The sequence below is a fragment of the Cebidichthys violaceus genome, unplaced genomic scaffold, assembly GCF_023349555.1.
Source record: "Cebidichthys violaceus isolate CVI_PGR_0920_01 unplaced genomic scaffold, fCebVio1.0.p SCAF_15, whole genome shotgun sequence".
In the NCBI taxonomy this organism is placed as follows: domain Eukaryota; kingdom Metazoa; phylum Chordata; class Actinopteri; order Perciformes; family Stichaeidae; genus Cebidichthys; species Cebidichthys violaceus.
The window spans coordinates 16,299,223-16,318,714 of NW_027176318.1; the positions used below are offsets into that span (position 1 = coordinate 16,299,223).

Genomic DNA, 19,492 nt, shown 5'->3' on the forward strand with positions numbered 1-19,492 from the left:
CACTATACGATACTCTTGTTATTATTATCACTATAATGTACATTTAGCGTATTGTTTGCTATCTCTACTGAATTTCAATGAAAGCGTTGTGCTTTTATTCTGAAGGTCTTTTCTCAGAGTGTAAACCCTCCTCAGGCCGTACCGTGTTATTATCAGGCGGTTCATATCTCTGTGACTCTTTGAAGGTTCTTTATAGCGGCGGTCGGTCGGTTGTCTTTGGGTGGTTGTTGGTTTGTGAGCCCGGCTCTGCTTCTCTCTGTTGACACACACACACACACACACACACACACTACTCTGGAACAGGAAGTCTAGTTTGCGTGAGACCCTCATCGACATCAGTAAGAAGTACCGACTCTCAAAGGGGGGCAGGACTTGGGAAGGCTTTCACCTCGTCAGTGCCGGTCGGTGGTGATGTTGAAGCTCTGCTCTTCAGCGTTCATTTTGTCAACAGAAATGTTGACGATAAGCGTTTGTTGGCGTCACTTTCTGCAACAGCAGCTTTGATGAAAACCATGATTACAACTGGTTACAGTTACGTCTCCGCTGATCTATGTCCTGGTTAGTAAAGACGAGTTCAACCAGCAGACGTCTCCAAGCTCTGCTTGTTTGCTCTTCACTCAGTAAGTCATCCGTATAAACTCTCTCTGCGTTAGCGATTAGCTCGTCTTGCTCCCTTAAATATTGTTAAATTGAACTTAAATCAAACATGATTCTGATTTCTTACGACTCATAAACAGACGCTCACTCATCGGGCAAACTTTTAACATAATTCTGTATTCATTTAATCTCAGATGAAGTTACACGTTTTTACATCTGCTGATCCATTAAATCAGAGTTCTGCTGAGTGAAACATGACATATATACATATAAAGACATACATATATATACATCTATTATATGAAAGAAGTACTTTAAGTGCAGCTTACAGGACTAAACACATAGTTCAAGGTATGTTTACTTCTCATTAGAAGTATGAATACCCTTCAACAAGTATTATTCAGTATCATAAATAATAAAGACTTAATTATTGACTAAAATGTTCAATTCCACTGAAGAAATCTCATCTAAAACAAAACAAAAGACAAAAATGTGACTAAATGTAAAATTAAATTTAAAATTCTTGTGTGTTTAATGCAGCAGAAGTTTAAAAAGATAACAAATACTTAATGAAATAATTATTTATTATTTCTTTAGCAGAAAGATCGGTTGAATCACAGTTCAGAGAACAAAAAACACACTTTGTCCACCTCACACACACACACACACACACACACACACACACACACACACACACACCAGTGTTAAGGCGACCTTTGAGGTTGAAAAGGCGTTTCCTCTCAGCTGGTGGAAAACACCGTCTTTGTTTCCACGCCGAACCCTCCTGTGAACAAAACATTTAAATCCTGAGAAACTTCTCCTCCGTTCATTTGTTAAACAGATATTTAGAGGAGAAAGAGACGACCTCATCAGACACTTCAAACCACAAACTGTTTATAACAAGTGGACGTTGTCGTGGTGACGTCTCTCGTTAGTTTGTGGACGTTTTGAAGCCTCGAGTTCGCCGATTTGTCCGTCGCCATCTTTGTTTGATTTGCAACCAGTGAACAGGAAGTGACCATATCTGGACTGAGGAGGAGTAACGTAGAGACCTGTCAATCAGCGTGTAGCCCCGCCCCTAAATCATCCCCTCTTTATGGTGTGTTTGACTCTAAATGGAGCATAATGTACTAAATGAACATCATGCTGTATTGAAGAAGACTGTAAACTAGAGATTGAGACCATAAACTCATGTTTACAATGTTTACTGAGGGAATAAATCAAGAGAGAAGTAGAGTCATTTTAGACTAGACTTCTATACAACCAGAGGAGTCGCCCTCTGGTGGACACTAGAGAGAATGCAGCTTTAACACATGAAGCTTTGATTTCACAAGAATCACTTTCCGTATCATTTTAGAATGAATGTTTGAGTCCAGAGGGAACTTAGAGGTCTGGATTTAATGAGCCAGGTCTCGTGCTTCTTAAGATCCTCTCTGCAACTCCAGGAGGGCGACGAGTGTGGAGAGGGATTACAGAACCACATGAGACTCAACACACTCTGAACTCACTCACTTTATTATTAGAGGGCTGACACGAGCAGGAAAGAGTTCTCACCAACAGGTTCTATGTGAGGATCCCTTCCCTCATTGAACCAGGACACCTTCTGACCTTCTCTTCTTCAGTATGTACGACTCACACTTCAAATCTCCATCAAGGCTTCATGAGTAGCCTGTGAGTTAAATATGTAGGACTCCAAACTAGATCTGAAGCAATCCGTCTGGTGGTTTTCATCTTGGGCTCACTTCATGAAAACGTTCTGCTAGTCTGCATTTTTGCAGACTTTGCAAAAGAGAATTACTACACTATCGACTCACGTGACCACCGACTCTATTGACTCACGTGACCACCGACTCTATTGACTCACGTGACCACCGACTCTATCGACTCACGTGACCACCGACTCTATCGACTCACGTGACCACCGACTCTATCGACTCACGTGACCACCGACTCTACCGACTCACGTGACCACCGACTCTATCGACTCACGTGACCACCGACTCTATCGACTCACGTGACCACCAACTCTATCGACTCACGTGACCACCGACTCTATCGACTCACGTGACCACCAACTCTATCGACTCACATGACCACCGACTCTATCGACTCACATGACCACCGACTCTATCGACTCACGTGACCACCAACTCTATCGACTCACGTGACCACCGACTCTATCGACTCACGTGACCACCAACTCTATCGACTCACATGACCACCGACTCTATCGACTCACGTGACCACCAACTCTATTAACTCACATAACTGACTATCAAGTCACGAGAATACCCACACAAACAACTAACTCTACTGACAACACTAACAACTCATGAGAGTACCGACACAAACGACTCTTGTTACTAGCAACACTACCGACTCACGTGACTGACGACACTACCGACTGTAGTATGATGTAGTATCAAAAGGTGTAAATATCTAAAGAAATCATCTTCTGTCAGTAAGAGAGTCTTGGTCTGAATGAGAACCAGTGAGATGCTCCAGTAATGTAGCAGGAGGTGGTTTAACAGAACAAAAAGAGCAGCAGAGATCCAGAGGAATAGAAACATAGAAACATTCATAGCAGGCGTCCTCCTGCATGAGATATTTCTGTTAATTAAGTTCCCCTTTATGCTAATTAATAATAATCAAAGCTGCTTATGTAACGCTGCACACCAGCTGTTCCTGTGAACATGAAGAAGACCGATCTGAACTGTTGAAGAAGAAGAGTCCTTCATTCCGTCTCTGTGCAGATTGATTTTACATGTTGGTGTGAGTTTTAATAGCAGCTCAGATTGTTGTGATAAAAAGCTGTGTGGTTATGTAACGCTGCTGCCCACATAACCCAGATTACTGCTCTCTTATGGAGCTTCACAGGGAAACATCTCTGCCTTCATTGTTTCAGACACAGGAGACGCAGGAAGGAGACGGATTCCTGCTGCAGCTGTACGGGAGGATATGATATCGTTTGTCCGTAACGACACTAACGACTCACGTGACTAACGACTTCAACGACTCATGTGGCTAACGAAACTAACGACTCACGTGACAAACTATTGACTTACGTGACTGACGACACTAAAAACTTATTTGACTAAAGACGCTAACGACTCACGTGACTAACGACTTTATCAAGTCACGTGACTAACGACTTTATCGACTCATGTGGCTAACGAAACTAACGACTCACGTGACAAACTATTGACTTACGTGACTGACGACACTAAAAACTTATTTGACTAAAGACGCTAACGACTCATGTGACTAACGACTCACAATGACTCACTTGACTGACGACACTAACGACTCATTTGACTAAAGATGCTAACGTGACTGACAACACTAACGACTCTCGTGACTGACAACACTAACGACTCTCGTGACTGACATCACTAACGACTCTCATGACTGACAACACCAACGACTCTCGTGACTGACATCACTAACGACTCTCGTGACTGACATCACTAACGACTCTCATGACTGACAACACTAACGACTCTCGTGACTGACATCACTAACGACTCTCGTGACTGACATCACTAACGACTCTCGTGACTGACATCACTAACGACTCTCATGACTGACAACACCAACGACTCTCGTGACTGACAACACTAACGACTCTTGTGACTGACATCACTAACGACTCTCATGACTGACAACACTAACGACTCTCGTGAGTGACGGCACTAACGGCTCATGTGACTAACGACACTAACGACTCAACAACACCGTTATCAATGACATGCCTTTAACTTAGTCTGATTCTCTTTGAGTCTCACCGATTACAAAGCCGTTTTAAAGGCGTTTCACTGGAGCAGAGAAGCCACAGCTCAACCTGCTGTAACACCACTAAACAGAGAGACGAGAGCAACTGAAAGGAGGCTGAGAATAAATCTGCCTGTGAGAAACAAAGACGGTGAGAGCAGCATACTGAGAGAGAGAGAGAGAGAGAGAGAGAGAGAGAGAGAGAGAGAGAGAGAGAGCTGCTGGAGGGGAAAGTTACGTAACACTCCTGCTAATCGCTCACGTTTTATTTAAAAAGTAAAGAGGCCGATCGTCACCACGAGAGAGACGGAGGACGAGAGGACAGAGTCGTGATCCTCTGTGGACGTCACACTGCTCTGCTTTCACTCCACTTCAGGCTGCTGTTGTTGCTGTTGTTGCTGTTGTTGCTGCTGTTGCTGTTGTTGCTGTTGTTGCTGCTGCTGTTGTTGTTGCTGTTGTTGTTCTCAGCACCACTTTTTAGGATTCAAGGATCATTCGTTGTCATTATGCAACACACGGAATTCACTTGTAGCCCATTTGAAACACACCAAACACGTTCCTGTAGTACATTTTATGACTTTGCGTCATAAAGACTGTTTGAACACAGAGTCCTCCTCCTCTGGTCCACCAGAGTCCTGCTCTCTGTCCTGCTGTCAGCTTGATCCTGGACCACCATGGATCCAGGTCCCTGTGAAGACGTGGACTCAACAGTCACCGACCTCCCGCCGCTTTTCATCCGTCTTATTTGTCTGCGAACCGGACATCAGACAGCCAGGATGCATGCTGGGTAGTGGAGTAGCCTCAGGTGCTATAGCTGGGTTAGCTTAGCTTCCATCTCGGCTCTTTCCCGGATGTTGACGAGTGTATTCAGTAATAAACACGGAAAACAACAACAGATGAAGACAGAAAACGATGCGTTCACGCCAAACCTAAAGTGAACTTCAGCGTTGCGTTACTCGCGGGATCGTTTGTGTTTATTCGCTTCATTCGCACTAGACGCTCCGGAGAGGAGGCGTGGCTTATCGTTATCAACACAGCCGTTTATACCCACCATAGATGGCCATCTATTACACCCTCTGGGTGATCACGTCTCCTATAAGCACAGTCTGGATGAACTCCCCCTCGGTTCGTCACAGGCTTTTATCAGCTGCAGAGGTGGTTATCGGCGTTAAGCGCTGAGGGTGAAGATGAAGGTGAAGATGAAGGTGAAGTCATTAAACATGAGTCGGCGTAGAACTTCAGTTCTCTTAAAGTCTCCGGCAGCAGACTCCCTCCGTCTTTACATCTGTGTGACTCTGTTTGAAGGAGCGTCATATTATTTAAGCGACACATATTTTAATGATGTATTCTACTCTGCCATAAAGAGTCATAAAGAGCACAGAAGATACAGGAGCCAAGTGTGTCCTGAGCTCACACTGAGATCTCCATCAACACCTAGGCAGGAAGATGGAGAGCATCCAGAACACACACACACACACACACACACACACACACACACACACACACACACACACACACACACACACATTCCTCCCTGCCCTCTCTTCCTCCTCTTCATCTGTGATTCACCAAACCATCACTGCTAGCCTGGTTTAGCTACAGCGACATCCGTGATGCGATGAATGTTCTGTAATATCTCACAAACATACGTTTATATTTCATCCATGTGATCATGAACCAGGAAGTGAGAAGACAGCGAAAGACCCTCACAGGGCGGGGGGGATTGGAGGTGAATGGGTGAAAACAAAAAACGTTCATTTATTTGTTTCGCGAAACTGACGTACTTATCTTAACCCAAACCACAGAGTATTTAAATATGGTTTCTAAACCTAACAAAGTATTTAAATATGTTTTCTAAACCTAAACTAAGTTGTTTCCTGTGTAGACTGAAGTTTATTTTGAAAGGACTGTATTCATGTAACAAGTGTAAATTGACGTGATTTTGGACTTCTGTCGGAAAAAGGAAGAGTAACTTTTTACAAGATATCCTACAAACCTGTTGGACCAAAACCGGCGGTTTGGACCGTCCAAAACCAGAATCTAAACTTAAGTGCAACAAAAACGTCTTTCTTTGAGGTATTACAGTTTTGTATGAAAGTACATTTACGTGACCCCACCCCCACTAAACTGATCAACAAATATACAATCTGTCTTTGGACCTCTCACACACACACACACACACACACACACACACACACACACACACACACAGTTAAACTCGTGTGCGTCACTGCTGCTGGGACAGAGGAGACTGCCGTCGTTTGGCAAATGTCACAGCAACATTATAGACAATGGTAAATCTAAATCCGTATCCACAACACACACACACACACACACACACACACACACACACACACACACACACACACACACACACACACACACACACACCCACACTCACGCCCTGGTGTATTGTAAACCTGGTGTCTTAACAGCAGCAGGAGAAAGGCAGGATGTGTCTGAGGCTCTTACTGAACACACTTTAAAGAACTCCGTCTGTGTTTGTTCTTGTTTCTTTTTTCTGGCTCAGGTTATTTTTAGCTCATGAGCTACGAAACACCTTATTGTTTGTTAAGCAGTGTGTGCAATTAGTTTTTATCCTGGAATTAGTTTGTTACTCTGTGTGTGTGTGTGTGTGTGTGTGTGTGTGTGTGTGTGTGTGTGTGTGAAGTGAAACTGCTCTGTTGCAGCAGTTTAAATCTATTCAGTATTTCCACTTCCTGTCAGGTTTTAATTAGCGTTTATTATGTTGCAGCTCATTTACGTTTAGTACAAATTCACTGTGGTACTTCTGCACCACCAGCGGTGGAATGTACCTCAGTACGTATACTATAGTACTGTACTTAAGTACAAGTCTGAGGTACTTGTACTTTGAGTACTCGGACAAAACCCAAGATGATGAAGGCCAAAAACCAAGATGGCACCTTCCAAAATGCTAAAGTCGAGCTTCGTTACAGCAGCCCACAAACCAATGGGTGATGTATATTATAGACAGTCTACGACACTTTGTCAATTCGGAGAAAATACACCTGATGACAGAGTCAGAGTGACGTCATGGTTGCATTGTGGGAAGTGTAGGATCTGGTGCTTTTGAAGCTGGACCCATTGAAAAGTCTGGGTACCATGGCGTCTTTCAACAACATTTTACGTAATTTTGTTTTTGTCGTCCAACTTTACGGACGTCGTTTGAGAAACTTGTCCGTTCTAAATCTTTAATTTACGTTCTCGTCCAACAAAAACCTCCAAAATCACACAAAGAAGCGAGCAGACAGGCCGGTCTGTGTCCTGCAGTCGTCTGGACGTCAGCTGGCTGTTAAAGACTCCACACAAACTGAGTTATTGTGCCGAGCTGCTTGTCCAGCCAGCACGGCCTCCTGTGTGTGTGTGTGTGTGTGTGTGTGTGTGTGTGTGTGTGTGTGTGTGTGTGTGAGAGAGATATCCCACAGAGACGCTCTTTGTCTCAAAGTATTGGGTTGCACCAACCGAACAAAGCATCCATGGTTGCCACTAGCGACGGGAACAGGTGAAGTGAAACTTCAGGACAAAATTAGTTTGTGTGTGTTTATGTAACACTCCGAGTGAAACAAAGGCACTAAAGGAACCGCACACACACACACACACACACACACACACACACACACACACTGTGGTGGCCTCTGACTAGTTGACTAAGACTCAACAGGAAGTCTCTCTGTGTTCAAGAGTGAGAGGAACACACTGAAGCAAGAGGAAGATGAAGACCAACTAAAAGGAACAGTCAGAGGAGCTCACAACCAAAGTGATGATTGATTCTTAAAGGAGCTCAAGAGAGAAACAACACTTTAACCTTAAAGTCACTGTGAGGTTCTTTAGCGTAGTGTTGGTTCTGTTGGTTCTGTTGGTTCTGTTGGTCCATGTGGACTAAAGCTGTAGTGTCTCTGAGCACCAGAGTCTTTTTAGAAAACCTCTCATTCTACTGCAGCAGGGTCTGACAGTCTGACTCTCTCAGTCCTGGTTCTGGTTCTCCCCGTGGCCTCCCTTCCCTCCAGCGGGTCCAGCAATATGTCCTGGGTCTCCAGCAGAGAGGAGAAGCTCTGCTCCTGGAGGAGGAGGAGGAGGAGGAGGAGACGCTGCTGCTGCTGCCAGGAGCTGAGTTCTCCTCCTTCCTCTGGAGCTCCGACCCATTTTACCTGCTGGTCCAAACAGGAAGTGAGAGCGTACCATGTTGAGTTCAGACGGGGGGGTGTTCTGTGTGACCCATAAAGATTTTCATAATTACACGTTTTATCTGCAACAACCGGTGTGATGACGCCACTTGTTTATTTATAGCTTTTTAAAACCATTAAAACACGAGAGGAGTCTGGTGTCAGCTGAGTTTTAGGTTTCTCTCATAGTGTGTGTGTGTGTGTGTGTGTGTGTGTGTGTGTGTGTGTATGTGTGTGTGTGTGTGTGTGTGTGTGACCTCCAGGGTCAAACGGGTCAGTGAGTGACACCTGAGCTGTACAGTGTCATAGAGAGGATAAGTCCCGCCCCCTTCCTGTGTCCCCCATGGGACGCTATTTCTGAAAAAAGTCAACGGAGAGAGACGGATATCTGTTTAATCGTGCCTTGAATTACACAGATTCTTTCTGATTTTTAAAACATGACGTATTTGAACAGTTTTAAACTCATGATTCTTTTAAAGCTCATTGTAGATTTTAATATACACATTACATAATAATTTAACTGCAATAAACAGATACAAAATATGCCGAAATAATGACATAATGAAGCTGATTAGTAAAAAGTCTGAATTCATGCTCTGTGTGGTCTGTCCACAAGAAGACAAGCAAACAACTTTTAAAACGCTTGTTTTCTGAATGGAGTCTGGATGGATCAGTGCTAGGCTACGCTAACGTTGTAGCAGCTCCATCGACACTCAAAATAACGTCATCTAGTCGTTAATACGGCAGCGTCAATGGGTCTTTGTTGATGCTAATGTCATCGTCTTGGTGGGTCACTAGCTCATTTAGGTTACTCTTTCTATTGTTTAAAAGGACTGAACGCAACAAAAGCGTAACGTAGCCGACTTAAAGCGCGTAATAAATGCACTGATTCTAACTCCACGTGTTGATGAAGGTCTAACAGCTGATAGAGAATAACATGTAGTAACTCTGTCGTTTCTCCTTTCAGACATTACCCCAAGACGTCGTTCACCATCGTGGCCGACACTCCAGAGAACCTGAGACTGAGACAGCAGAGCGAGCTGCAGAGCCAGGTAACAGACACACACCTACACAGACACACACCTACACAGACACACACCTACACAGAAACACACCTACACAGAAACACACCTACACAGAAACACACCTACACAGACACACACCTACACAGACACACACCTACACAGAAACACACCTACACAGAAACACACCTAGAAACACACCTACACAGACACACACCTACACAGAAACACACCTACACAGAAACACACCTACACAGAAACACACCTAGAAACACACCTACACAGACACACACCTACACAGAAACACACCTACACAGACACACACCTACACAGAAACACACCTACACAGACACACACCTACACAGACACACAACTACACAGACACACACCTACACAGACACACACCTACACAGACACACACTTACACAAACACACACCTACACAGAAACACACCTACACAGACACACACCAATGCAGACACACACCTACACAAACACACCTACACAGACACACAACTACACAGACACACACTTACACAAACACACACCTACACAGACACACACCTACACAAACACACCTACACACACACAGAAACGTGGAGTCAAAGCTTCACGTGTTAAAGTTGCATTCTCTCTAGTGTCCACCAGGGGGCGACTCCTCTGGTTGTATAGAAGTCTAGTCTAAAATGACTCTACTTCTCTCTTGATTTATTCCCTCAGTAAACATTGTAAACATGAGTTTATGGTCTCAATCTCTAGTTTACAGTCTTCTTCAATACAGCATGATGTTCATTTAGTACATTATGCTCCATTTAGAGTCACACAGACCATAAAGAGGGGATGATTTAGGGGCGGGGCTACACGCTGATTGACAGGTCTCTACCAGAGACGTATACGGCGTCTCTACGTCACTCCTCCTCAGTCCAGATATGGTCACTTCCTGTTCACTGGTTGCAAAAAAACAAAGATGGTGACGGCCAAAATGCTGAACTGGAGGCTTCAAAACGAGCGCCGTCACCATTAGAAACTCACTCGTTCACTTTTTCTTGTGATTTTCCTGTAATTCGGTTAAAAGTTGCGCCGTATGTGGATGGAAACGTGGCTCCACTCTGACTGAGAAGTTCATCTTGGTGACAAATATCTGGTCATTGAAGTTAACAAGACGCACGTACCCCTCAACGTCCAGACCCTGATCTAAACCGGCCCGTGTCTCCGCCCCTCTGGCACCACCTGGAGATGAAAACAAACGCTCAGGTGTGTCTCGAGAAGCTGCTGTGACGACATGAGTCACAAACTGATGCAAAGAACACACACAGCTTCACTGGTGTGCCATGTGTCCTCGTCCTGTGTGTGTGTGTGTGTGTGTGTGTGTGTGTGTGTGTGTGTGTGTGTGACAGCAGGACAAAAGGACAGATGTCCACTCAGCAGTCAGCAGAAGGGGTCGTGCTGTTTGTCATGTGACGTGTGTGTTTGTGTTGTTGTGTGTTTGGCTTTGCCTGATTAAAAAAAAAACAAAAAAAACTTTATTACCAGTTTGTCATTGACAGACATTCATTTATTCTGTCCCTGTGTCTTCTGCTGTCTTTCATTCTTGCTATTTGTACTGTTTTATCTCTTTTTCTGTCTTTATTCTGTCTTTCTTTGTGTCTTTCTTTCTTTATTCTGTCTTTCTTTGTGTCTTTCTTTCTTTATTCTGTCTTTCTTTGTGTCTATCTGTCTTTATTCTGTCTTTCTTTGTGTCCTTCTTTCTTTCAACATCACCTTCTTTTTCTACCGGTTCAAGTTTGTGAGTTTTGATTCATTTCACATGTAAAGTAGTGAACAGTTCTCCTTCTTTTCTCCCCAAAAATGTCATTTCTTTAATGACACTTAAGTATCATACAGTCACTTTGAGTTGTTTTGAGTTATACACCAATAATATATATTATGTCACGACATCAACTTTATCTCCTTTGAGATGTGAAGCTCGATTAAAATGAGGACGAGGAGACTTTACATGAGCATCACTCTGATGTTCACCTCCTCTGTTCCCTCCAGGAGAGAGCCTGATGTTGTAACCTCCTCCTCCTCCTCTTTAACTCTTCCAGTCCGTGTGTCTTGACGTCCCCGGAGGTGATGTTGAAATCACTTCACATTAGCTCCATGAAGCTGATTAGAACTCACAAAGACGTGGTGCAGAGTGAGTTGTTCAGCACTGACCTAGTTGTGTTGTTGTGCTACAGAGGAGTGGATGTGACGCGATCACGTGACCCGCTGGTGTGTGACGGAGCAGCTGCTGACTGTAGCTCTATATTCATCTTCTGACTGTAGATCTGTATTCATCTTCTGACTGTAGATCTATATTCATCTTCTGACTGTAGATCTATATTCATCTTCTGACTGTAGATCTGTATTCATCTTCTGACTGTAGCTCTATATTCATCTTCTGACTGTAGATCTGTATTCATCTTCTGACTGTAGATCTATATTCATCTTCTGACTGTAGATCTATATTCATCTTCTGACTGTAGATCTGTATTCATCTTCTGACTGTAGATCTATATTCATCTTCTGACTGTAGATCTATATTCATCTTCTGACTGTAGATCTACATTCATCTTCTGACTGTAGATCTATATTCATCTTCTGACTGTAGATCTGTATTCATCTTCTGACTGTAGATCTATATTCATCTTCTGACTGTAGATGTATATTCATCTTCTGACTGTAGATCTATATTCATCTTCTGACTGTAGATCTACATTCATCTTCTGACTGTAGATCTACATTCATCTTCTGACTGTAGATGTATATTCATCTTCTGACTGTAGATCTATATTCATCTTCTGACTGTAGATGTTTCATCTTCTGACTGTAGATGTATATTCATCTTCTGACTGTAGATGTATATTCATCTTCTGACTGTAGATCTATATTCATCTTCTGACTGTAGATGTTTCATCTTCTGACTGTAGATGTATATTCATCTTCTGACTGTAGATGTTTCATCTTCTGACTGTAGATCTATATTCATCTTCTGACTGTAGATGTTTCATCTTCTGACTGTAGATGTATATTCATCTTCTGACTGTAGATCTATATTCATCTTCTGACTGTAGATGTTTCATCTTCTGACTGTAGATGTATATTCATCTTCTGACTGTAGATGTATATTCATCTTCTGACTGTAGATCTATATTCATCTTCTGACTGTAGATGTTTCATCTTCTGACTGTAGATGTATATTCATCTTCTGACTGTAGATGTTTCATCTTCTGACTGTAGATCTATATTCATCTTCTGACTGTAGATCTATATTCATCTTCTGACTGTAGATGTATATTCATCTTCACACCAGACGAGTCATTCAATAAAGCCTCTGTTGAGCACAAACACACTCATGACATCATTTTGTTTTTGTTAAAAGTTGATAAACCATAATATTAATTAGCGCTCATTATGTTAGTTAATCTAATATTATTCTATTTGATTGTATATATTGTGCTTTTTTATATTTCATATTTTTTACTCTGCTATTTTTATTGCTTACCTGTACATATTAATGCTGCTGTAGTTATTTCCACCCTCCATAGTGTGTGTGTGTGTGTGTGTGTGTGTGTGTGTGTGTGTGTGTGTGTGTGTGATATTCAGCTCGTTAGCTTGTCCTATTAGCTCAGCAAGGAGCCCACGACTGATGAATGTGGATTTAATCTACTTCATAGTTCGAACGGGGACAATTTCTCACACACACACACACACACACACACACACACACACACACACACACACACACACACACACACACACACACTCTGTTTGAGTGATATATCTGCAGTTCACAGCTCCATCCTGGGAGCTAATGGGCCGTCACTGACCACTGACTTTATGTCTAAATGAGCTGCAGTGTTTCCTCTGAAGGTTGAAGGACCAGAGAGAGAAATAAGGCCTGCTGCTCTCTTCTAGTTGTTGTTGTTGTTGTCGTTGTCGTTGTTGTTGTTGCCGTTGTAACTCGGCCACTCTGCCTGCTGTTTGGCAGTGATGCAGCAGTGATTTGGATATTGATGTTAACATGTTAGTTTATTGATGTCTGACTTCCTGTCTGCGTCTCTCAGCTCAGAGCCCATTGGTTCCTTTAAGATGTAAATCTTTAATATAAATATCGTTTCATCAGTAATTTCCTAAAACGGGGAAACACAAGGAAGTAGTGATTTGTTTAAAAACCTTTTATTTAATTTAACATTTTAACATTTTTAACAAAACAACAGTCCCAGATATAAGACCATAAAAACAAGGCACATGGTACAAATAATAATAGTAAATATATATCTGAATATATATATATACAGTATACACATACATATACATTGCTACATATACACACATATACTATACATACTGTATGTGCACAATTATTAAAATTAAATAAAATTAAATAAAATAAAAATTGTATTATTTTCAGACAGAATTATTGGTCAAAATTTGGACTTTCGACAACTTTTGATCTCGATTCTGCTGAAAACGTTTGGTCAGTAGTCAACAGTATTGAGGTTTTATACCTGGATGTACTCTTGATCAACAAATAAGCAATAATCCCCAGAGTTGTGCTCTGTGTACTTTGAGATGCTTCTATGAATCATAAATAATCATAATTAATACTCACATTGTAGCAGTAGCGGTGATGTCATCGTGTCGTGTTTCTCTGCAGGTGAAGTACAAGAAGGACTTTGAGGAGAGTAAAGGTCGAGGCTTCAGCATCGTGTCCGACACTCCAGAGATGCAAAGACTCAGAAGGACTCAGGAGCAGATCAGTATTGTATGTACACACACACACACACACACACACACACACACACACACACACACACACTGTGTCAGTGTTTGCCCTGGTGTGTGTGCAAGTGAAATGAAGCGGGTGCATTTTGGTCAGAGAGTCCAATCACATACACACACACACACACACACACACACACACACACACACACACACACATCACCATCGAGCCCTCCGGTTGTTGATGACATCAGCTGTTTGAAGAGGAGCTTCTCCTGGAACCAGTGAGTGTAAGTGACCCTGATTTATTATATGATTTATTATATGATTTATTATATGATTTATTATATAATTTATTATATGATTTAATATATGATTTATTATATGATTTATTTAAAGGGATAGTTTGAAGTGTGTTTTTATGAAGTACTTCATAGTCAGTGTATTACTACAGTAGATGTAGTAATGTACTGCTGTGGACATATTTCTAAAAGAATCTCTATCAGTTAAAGTGAACGTTATATTTATAATGTTTTCTCCTCTTCTGACGAAGAGTGTTTCTTTAATTTGTTTAATGTTTTTTATATGGTGTGTGTGTGAGTGTGTGTGTGAGTGTGTGTGTATGTGTGTGTGTGTGTGTGAGTGAGTGTGAGTGTGTGTGTGTGTGTGTGTGTGTGTGTGTGTGTGTGTGTGTGAGTGTGTGTGTACACAGATGCTCCAGATGTGTGTCCTGATGACAGTGAACCAGCAGATGAAGGTAAAGTGTGTTTATCCTTCTCTCTGTATTTTCTTTATAACTCGATCTGTCTTACCTCAAAACAGTTTAAAACATGAAGATGAACATAAAACAGTTGGGGAGAGGAGAGGAGGGAGGAGAGGGGGGAGAGAGGAGCAGAGGAGAAAGGCAGGAAGGAGAGAGGGGAGGAGAGGAGGAGAGGAGAGGAGGGGAGAGAGGAGAGGAGAGGCTGGAGACATGTCAATAGTTAAATATTTATAACATGCAGAGACTCTTGAAACATGTTGAATATTTATCAAAGAAATTCAACTTGCCTTTCTTTCTTCTTAATGAGTGATGTCATCATAACTGTTGTTCTGCACTGAAGACGTGTTCTAGTTCTCTCAACTTCTAGTCATCATGGTTCTGTTTCATAGAGGAGCAGGACTTTTATTTTGAAAATCAAGACCACGGAGAGAAAAAATGTGACCGAAGCAAAAACAAACAAACGGCCTCATTGTGTTTGAGGTTCAGAGGGTTAAAAACTCTGCCGCCTTGTGTCCTCCCCCCCCCCCCCCCCCCCGTCCGTCCGTCCACCTGACCGAGTGATCGCATCATTCCGCCGTGTTAATACACAGATTCTCTCCCCTCATTTGCTCCACTTTAATTAATACGCTCCCTCAGACGGTGTGGCATTCAACAGCCTGCACACAATTTTATTTTGTATTTTTATTACTCAGATCTGTTCAAGGCTGACCTGGTGCTGAGAGAAGAGGGGGGGAGGGGGGGGGGGGTTAAAGAGAGAGAGAATAGAGAGAGGGATTTATGTTTGCTTGAACGTCTGAAAGAGAGAAATCAGATCAACGGAGAATGTTTTATTTTCACTCATCTGTGAAGAGTTCTTCTCCTGGTTCACATCAGGACGACATCACAGCGAGTCCTCCCGGGAGAAGCTTTGTGTTTCTGAATGTATTAACGAGATCTGAGGGAGAGAGAGAAAGAGCTCCCGGTCAGGTCTTTTAAAGATGATAAACCTATGAAAACTGTGTCTCCCACATTCAGCTTTGAGGGGAGACGGATTAACTCCCCAGGGAGGCCTGTTCCCTGTGATCCTCGGTCCAGGACTCGGCTGTTATTCAGGCCACTAGACCCGTGATGTGTTTAAAGACCTCGTTAATTAGCTTTTCATCCCAACAACTCAGGATTGCTCTCTGTTTTTATGTTTTATTGGTGGTGTTTTTATATCTAGATTGTTGTGCCCTGGAAAATGAAAACCAGACTAAATAGAGGTGGAAACGTTGGAGTACCAATAAAGAGAAAATGTCCTTAAAGGAACACTGAGTAACCCACATCCGCTCTCGTTTTGGAATGAGCTTCGTCCGCTTGCTGTTTCCCTTGTTTTTTCAGCCTCGTGTCGGCCATTTTTGTAGCTTCCTCTGGCACCCGGTCGCTACGTTTTTATATAGATTGACATCAAGAAACGTCCCGAACACACCAAATATAACCAAACACAGACACGTGATGATCGTCGTCAGAAATTATGCATCTTTATTTACCACGACTTCCTGTTTGTGTATGAAACGCACAACGTAGTGTGGAAAGAAAATCTGTTGTTGTTGCTAAAAATCATTCCGATATTTATCACCTTTATAATATTAAAATATCACAATATTACAGAGAACATAAACTGAATATGCATAAGATACGACAACTTACAATAGTATCGACAAGATGTTTTTACAAGATATGACATATGATAACAATATCAATGCATTACAAAGAACAAGCGGCGTTATGCAGACGATGCAGCGTTGTGTGCTTGTGTTGAATGGTTGTTGTGCAGCAGATGGTCCTTTGGCTCAGAGTCAGACCCGCTCGCTCTTCATCGGGTCGATGTCCTGTTTACCTCGGCCGCCATCTGACGCTCTGGTCACACTGCCAGGCTACCTGCTGCCCGAGAGGCTCGCATCGCAAATGATCCATCTCTACAGTGAATGTCGTCTTTTCTTTTTCATTCTCCGTTCTTCATCTTCTTCCTGTTCCTCCTCTCAGTGTCTTGCATCTTTGTGAAACTACAAACACTGTTCTCACATTCTCATCTAATTATTAGTAATCAACCAAAACATTTATGCTGTAAACTAGACTTTTATGAAAGGATAAAACATAATCTAACATGAATCAATCATTAAATAACGTACTCCACATGCTGAGCACACATTAGAGAAATGCTTTTGTATTTAAAACTCATTTCTCCAACTAAAGTAACTTCACTTAAATGCATCAAAGACCACAAACATACTGTGTTTTACATCAAGTGTTACAAACAAGTTGATGCAATGCAATCGATGATGTAATATATATTTATGTCGTTAAACGTTGTGTTTTGTATTTATGTGAAAAAGTGTTTGTCTCAGGACGCAAGACAAACTTCAGAAGAAAAATATATATTTTTTAGTGTTTTTGTATTTTGAATTTAATCTCTTCTACGTCATAACCTCCACCTGAATACACACACATACAGACACACACATACAGACACACACATGACTTCATTCATCCTATGATCTCATCCCAGCTCTACTACCAAACACACACACACACACACACACACACACACACACACACACACACACACACACACACACACGCTGTCTGAGGAGCTGTCCATCAAGAATAATCACCATTAAACTTTAAAAACATTACATTCTGCAAACACAATATCTCAAGATCTAAATGAACTCGTTTCCTGGTTGAAGACGACTTGGGAAGAGTTTTATTTGTTCAGTTGTGCAGAAGAGCAGAGCTTCTTCTGGTAAAACAGTGAGTGTTACATAAGATGAGATAAGCCTTCATACAACCACAGAGGACAGCAGCACAAGGTCAGAAATAAGATCAGATTCATAGAGAAGTGAACATCATTTATTCCACTAGAATAAGAATAAAGGTCAAAGTAGAAACTCTACAAGAGCATTCTTTATAGCTTACGCTATTTTTCACCTTCAACCACTCAACTTACACACACACACACACACACACACACACACACACACACACACACACACACACACATATACACACACACACACACACACACACACACACACACACACACACACACACACACACTCTACCCAACACTGGCACTGTGACTGGGGTGAAGGGCACGGCGGAGATAAGGTCTTGAGTAGAGGGCTAAATGTGGAAAGTCAAAAGTGATAAAGAAGTAACCTGTTGAACCGACAAACAGACATCACATGAGGCGGCCGAGACGAGACGACGAAGTCCGGGATGAGCTTGAGCTGAAAACGAGAGACCAGGAGCCTGAGAAGAGAAGAGTGGCGTAGAATAAAAAAGTAGCTACGATATTCAAAAGGACGTTTGGAAAGCTAAGAGGCAGAACCAGACACCGAGGAAGCCGAAGAGGAAGCTCGGTTGAGAGGCCACAGATCGGACGAGGTGAGTGCCGCGATGAGAGAATAGGATGTTTCAGAAGAAGGTTCATGGACCTTTGGTAGAAGCTGGACGGTGTGAAGAGGCTGGGACAGACTCAGGGGATCACAGGGTGGGGGAGAAGATTAAAGCTCAGACGTTGAGGAACTTTGAAGAAGCTGAAAAGGTGACCTTGACAAACAGAACAGGAAGGAGCCGACAGAGTTGATCAGCGAGGAACGGCCCACAGTTTGAGTGATGAGTGGTGTGTTCAGTGGTATTCTGTCAGAACCGACTCTCCGTTGACGTAGAGATGTGTTTCTGTCACATGGACTCCCCGTTAACACTTCTAGTTTCTATCTCTGAGGATTCTGCATTAATGAGAAGAGCATTTTGCTGTTAATACTTTTACTTAAATAGCATTTTGAATGCTGGACTTTTACTTATTTTTAGACTCTGGTATTTCTACTTTTATTTGAAGTAGAGGATCTGAGTACTTCTACCACTACTGGACTCATCATGGCAGAATTTCAGGGTGTGTTTACTCTTTAAGGAGTCAATGTTTTCTGTAGCTTTACTCCCTTTTGTACATACAAATACTCTTTAATGTACATATATACTTGTCTGAAGAGCTCAGGATGGCTTCATATATATATATATATTTCAACGTCTTTTCTATTTTTATAGACTTTTCAGCAATAACCTCTGATGTTGTTTCCCTCTTTAACTGGTAAATAAAAGACAAATAAACATGAATCGTGCTTCGTCCTCAGAGGCGGCCGACATGGAGGAAGAGGAGGCCTCGGCTGAGTCCGTCCAGGAGACGACGTCATCGACAGAGACCGTGACCGCGAGGACGGACGAAGAAGAGGAGGAGGTAGAAACTGAGGAAGTGAGAGAGGAAGAGAAGGAGGGAGGAGAAGAAGGGACCAAAGAGGAAGAGGAGGGTCGGGCAAAGAAGAAGCTGCAGGGAGCTTGGGAATCAGAGGTGAGAACTTCCTGCAACTTTTAAAAAAAACTCAACAG

The 19,492-nt window shown here is 42.4% G+C and overlaps 1 protein-coding gene across 6 annotated transcripts in view; it reads left to right on the forward strand.

Annotated features, from left to right (window-relative positions):
- Positions 1-14,583: 14,583 nt before the first annotated feature.
- The window catches only part of LOC137872075 (nebulin-like), a 44,423-nt gene continuing 39,514 nt past the window's right edge, over positions 14,584-19,492 (forward strand). For 3 of the 6 annotated variants that reach the window (XM_068710308.1, XM_068710309.1, XM_068710310.1), the window contains exons 1-2: positions 15,861-18,493; positions 19,240-19,454. In XM_068710308.1, coding sequence (XP_068566409.1) covers positions 19,251-19,454 — 204 coding nt within the window. In that variant the 5' untranslated portion in view covers positions 15,861-18,493; positions 19,240-19,250. Of the gene's footprint in view, positions 15,080-15,859; positions 18,494-19,239; positions 19,455-19,492 lie in introns of those variants that run through there. The other 3 variants (XM_068710305.1, XM_068710306.1, XM_068710311.1) reach the window with 3 other exon arrangements.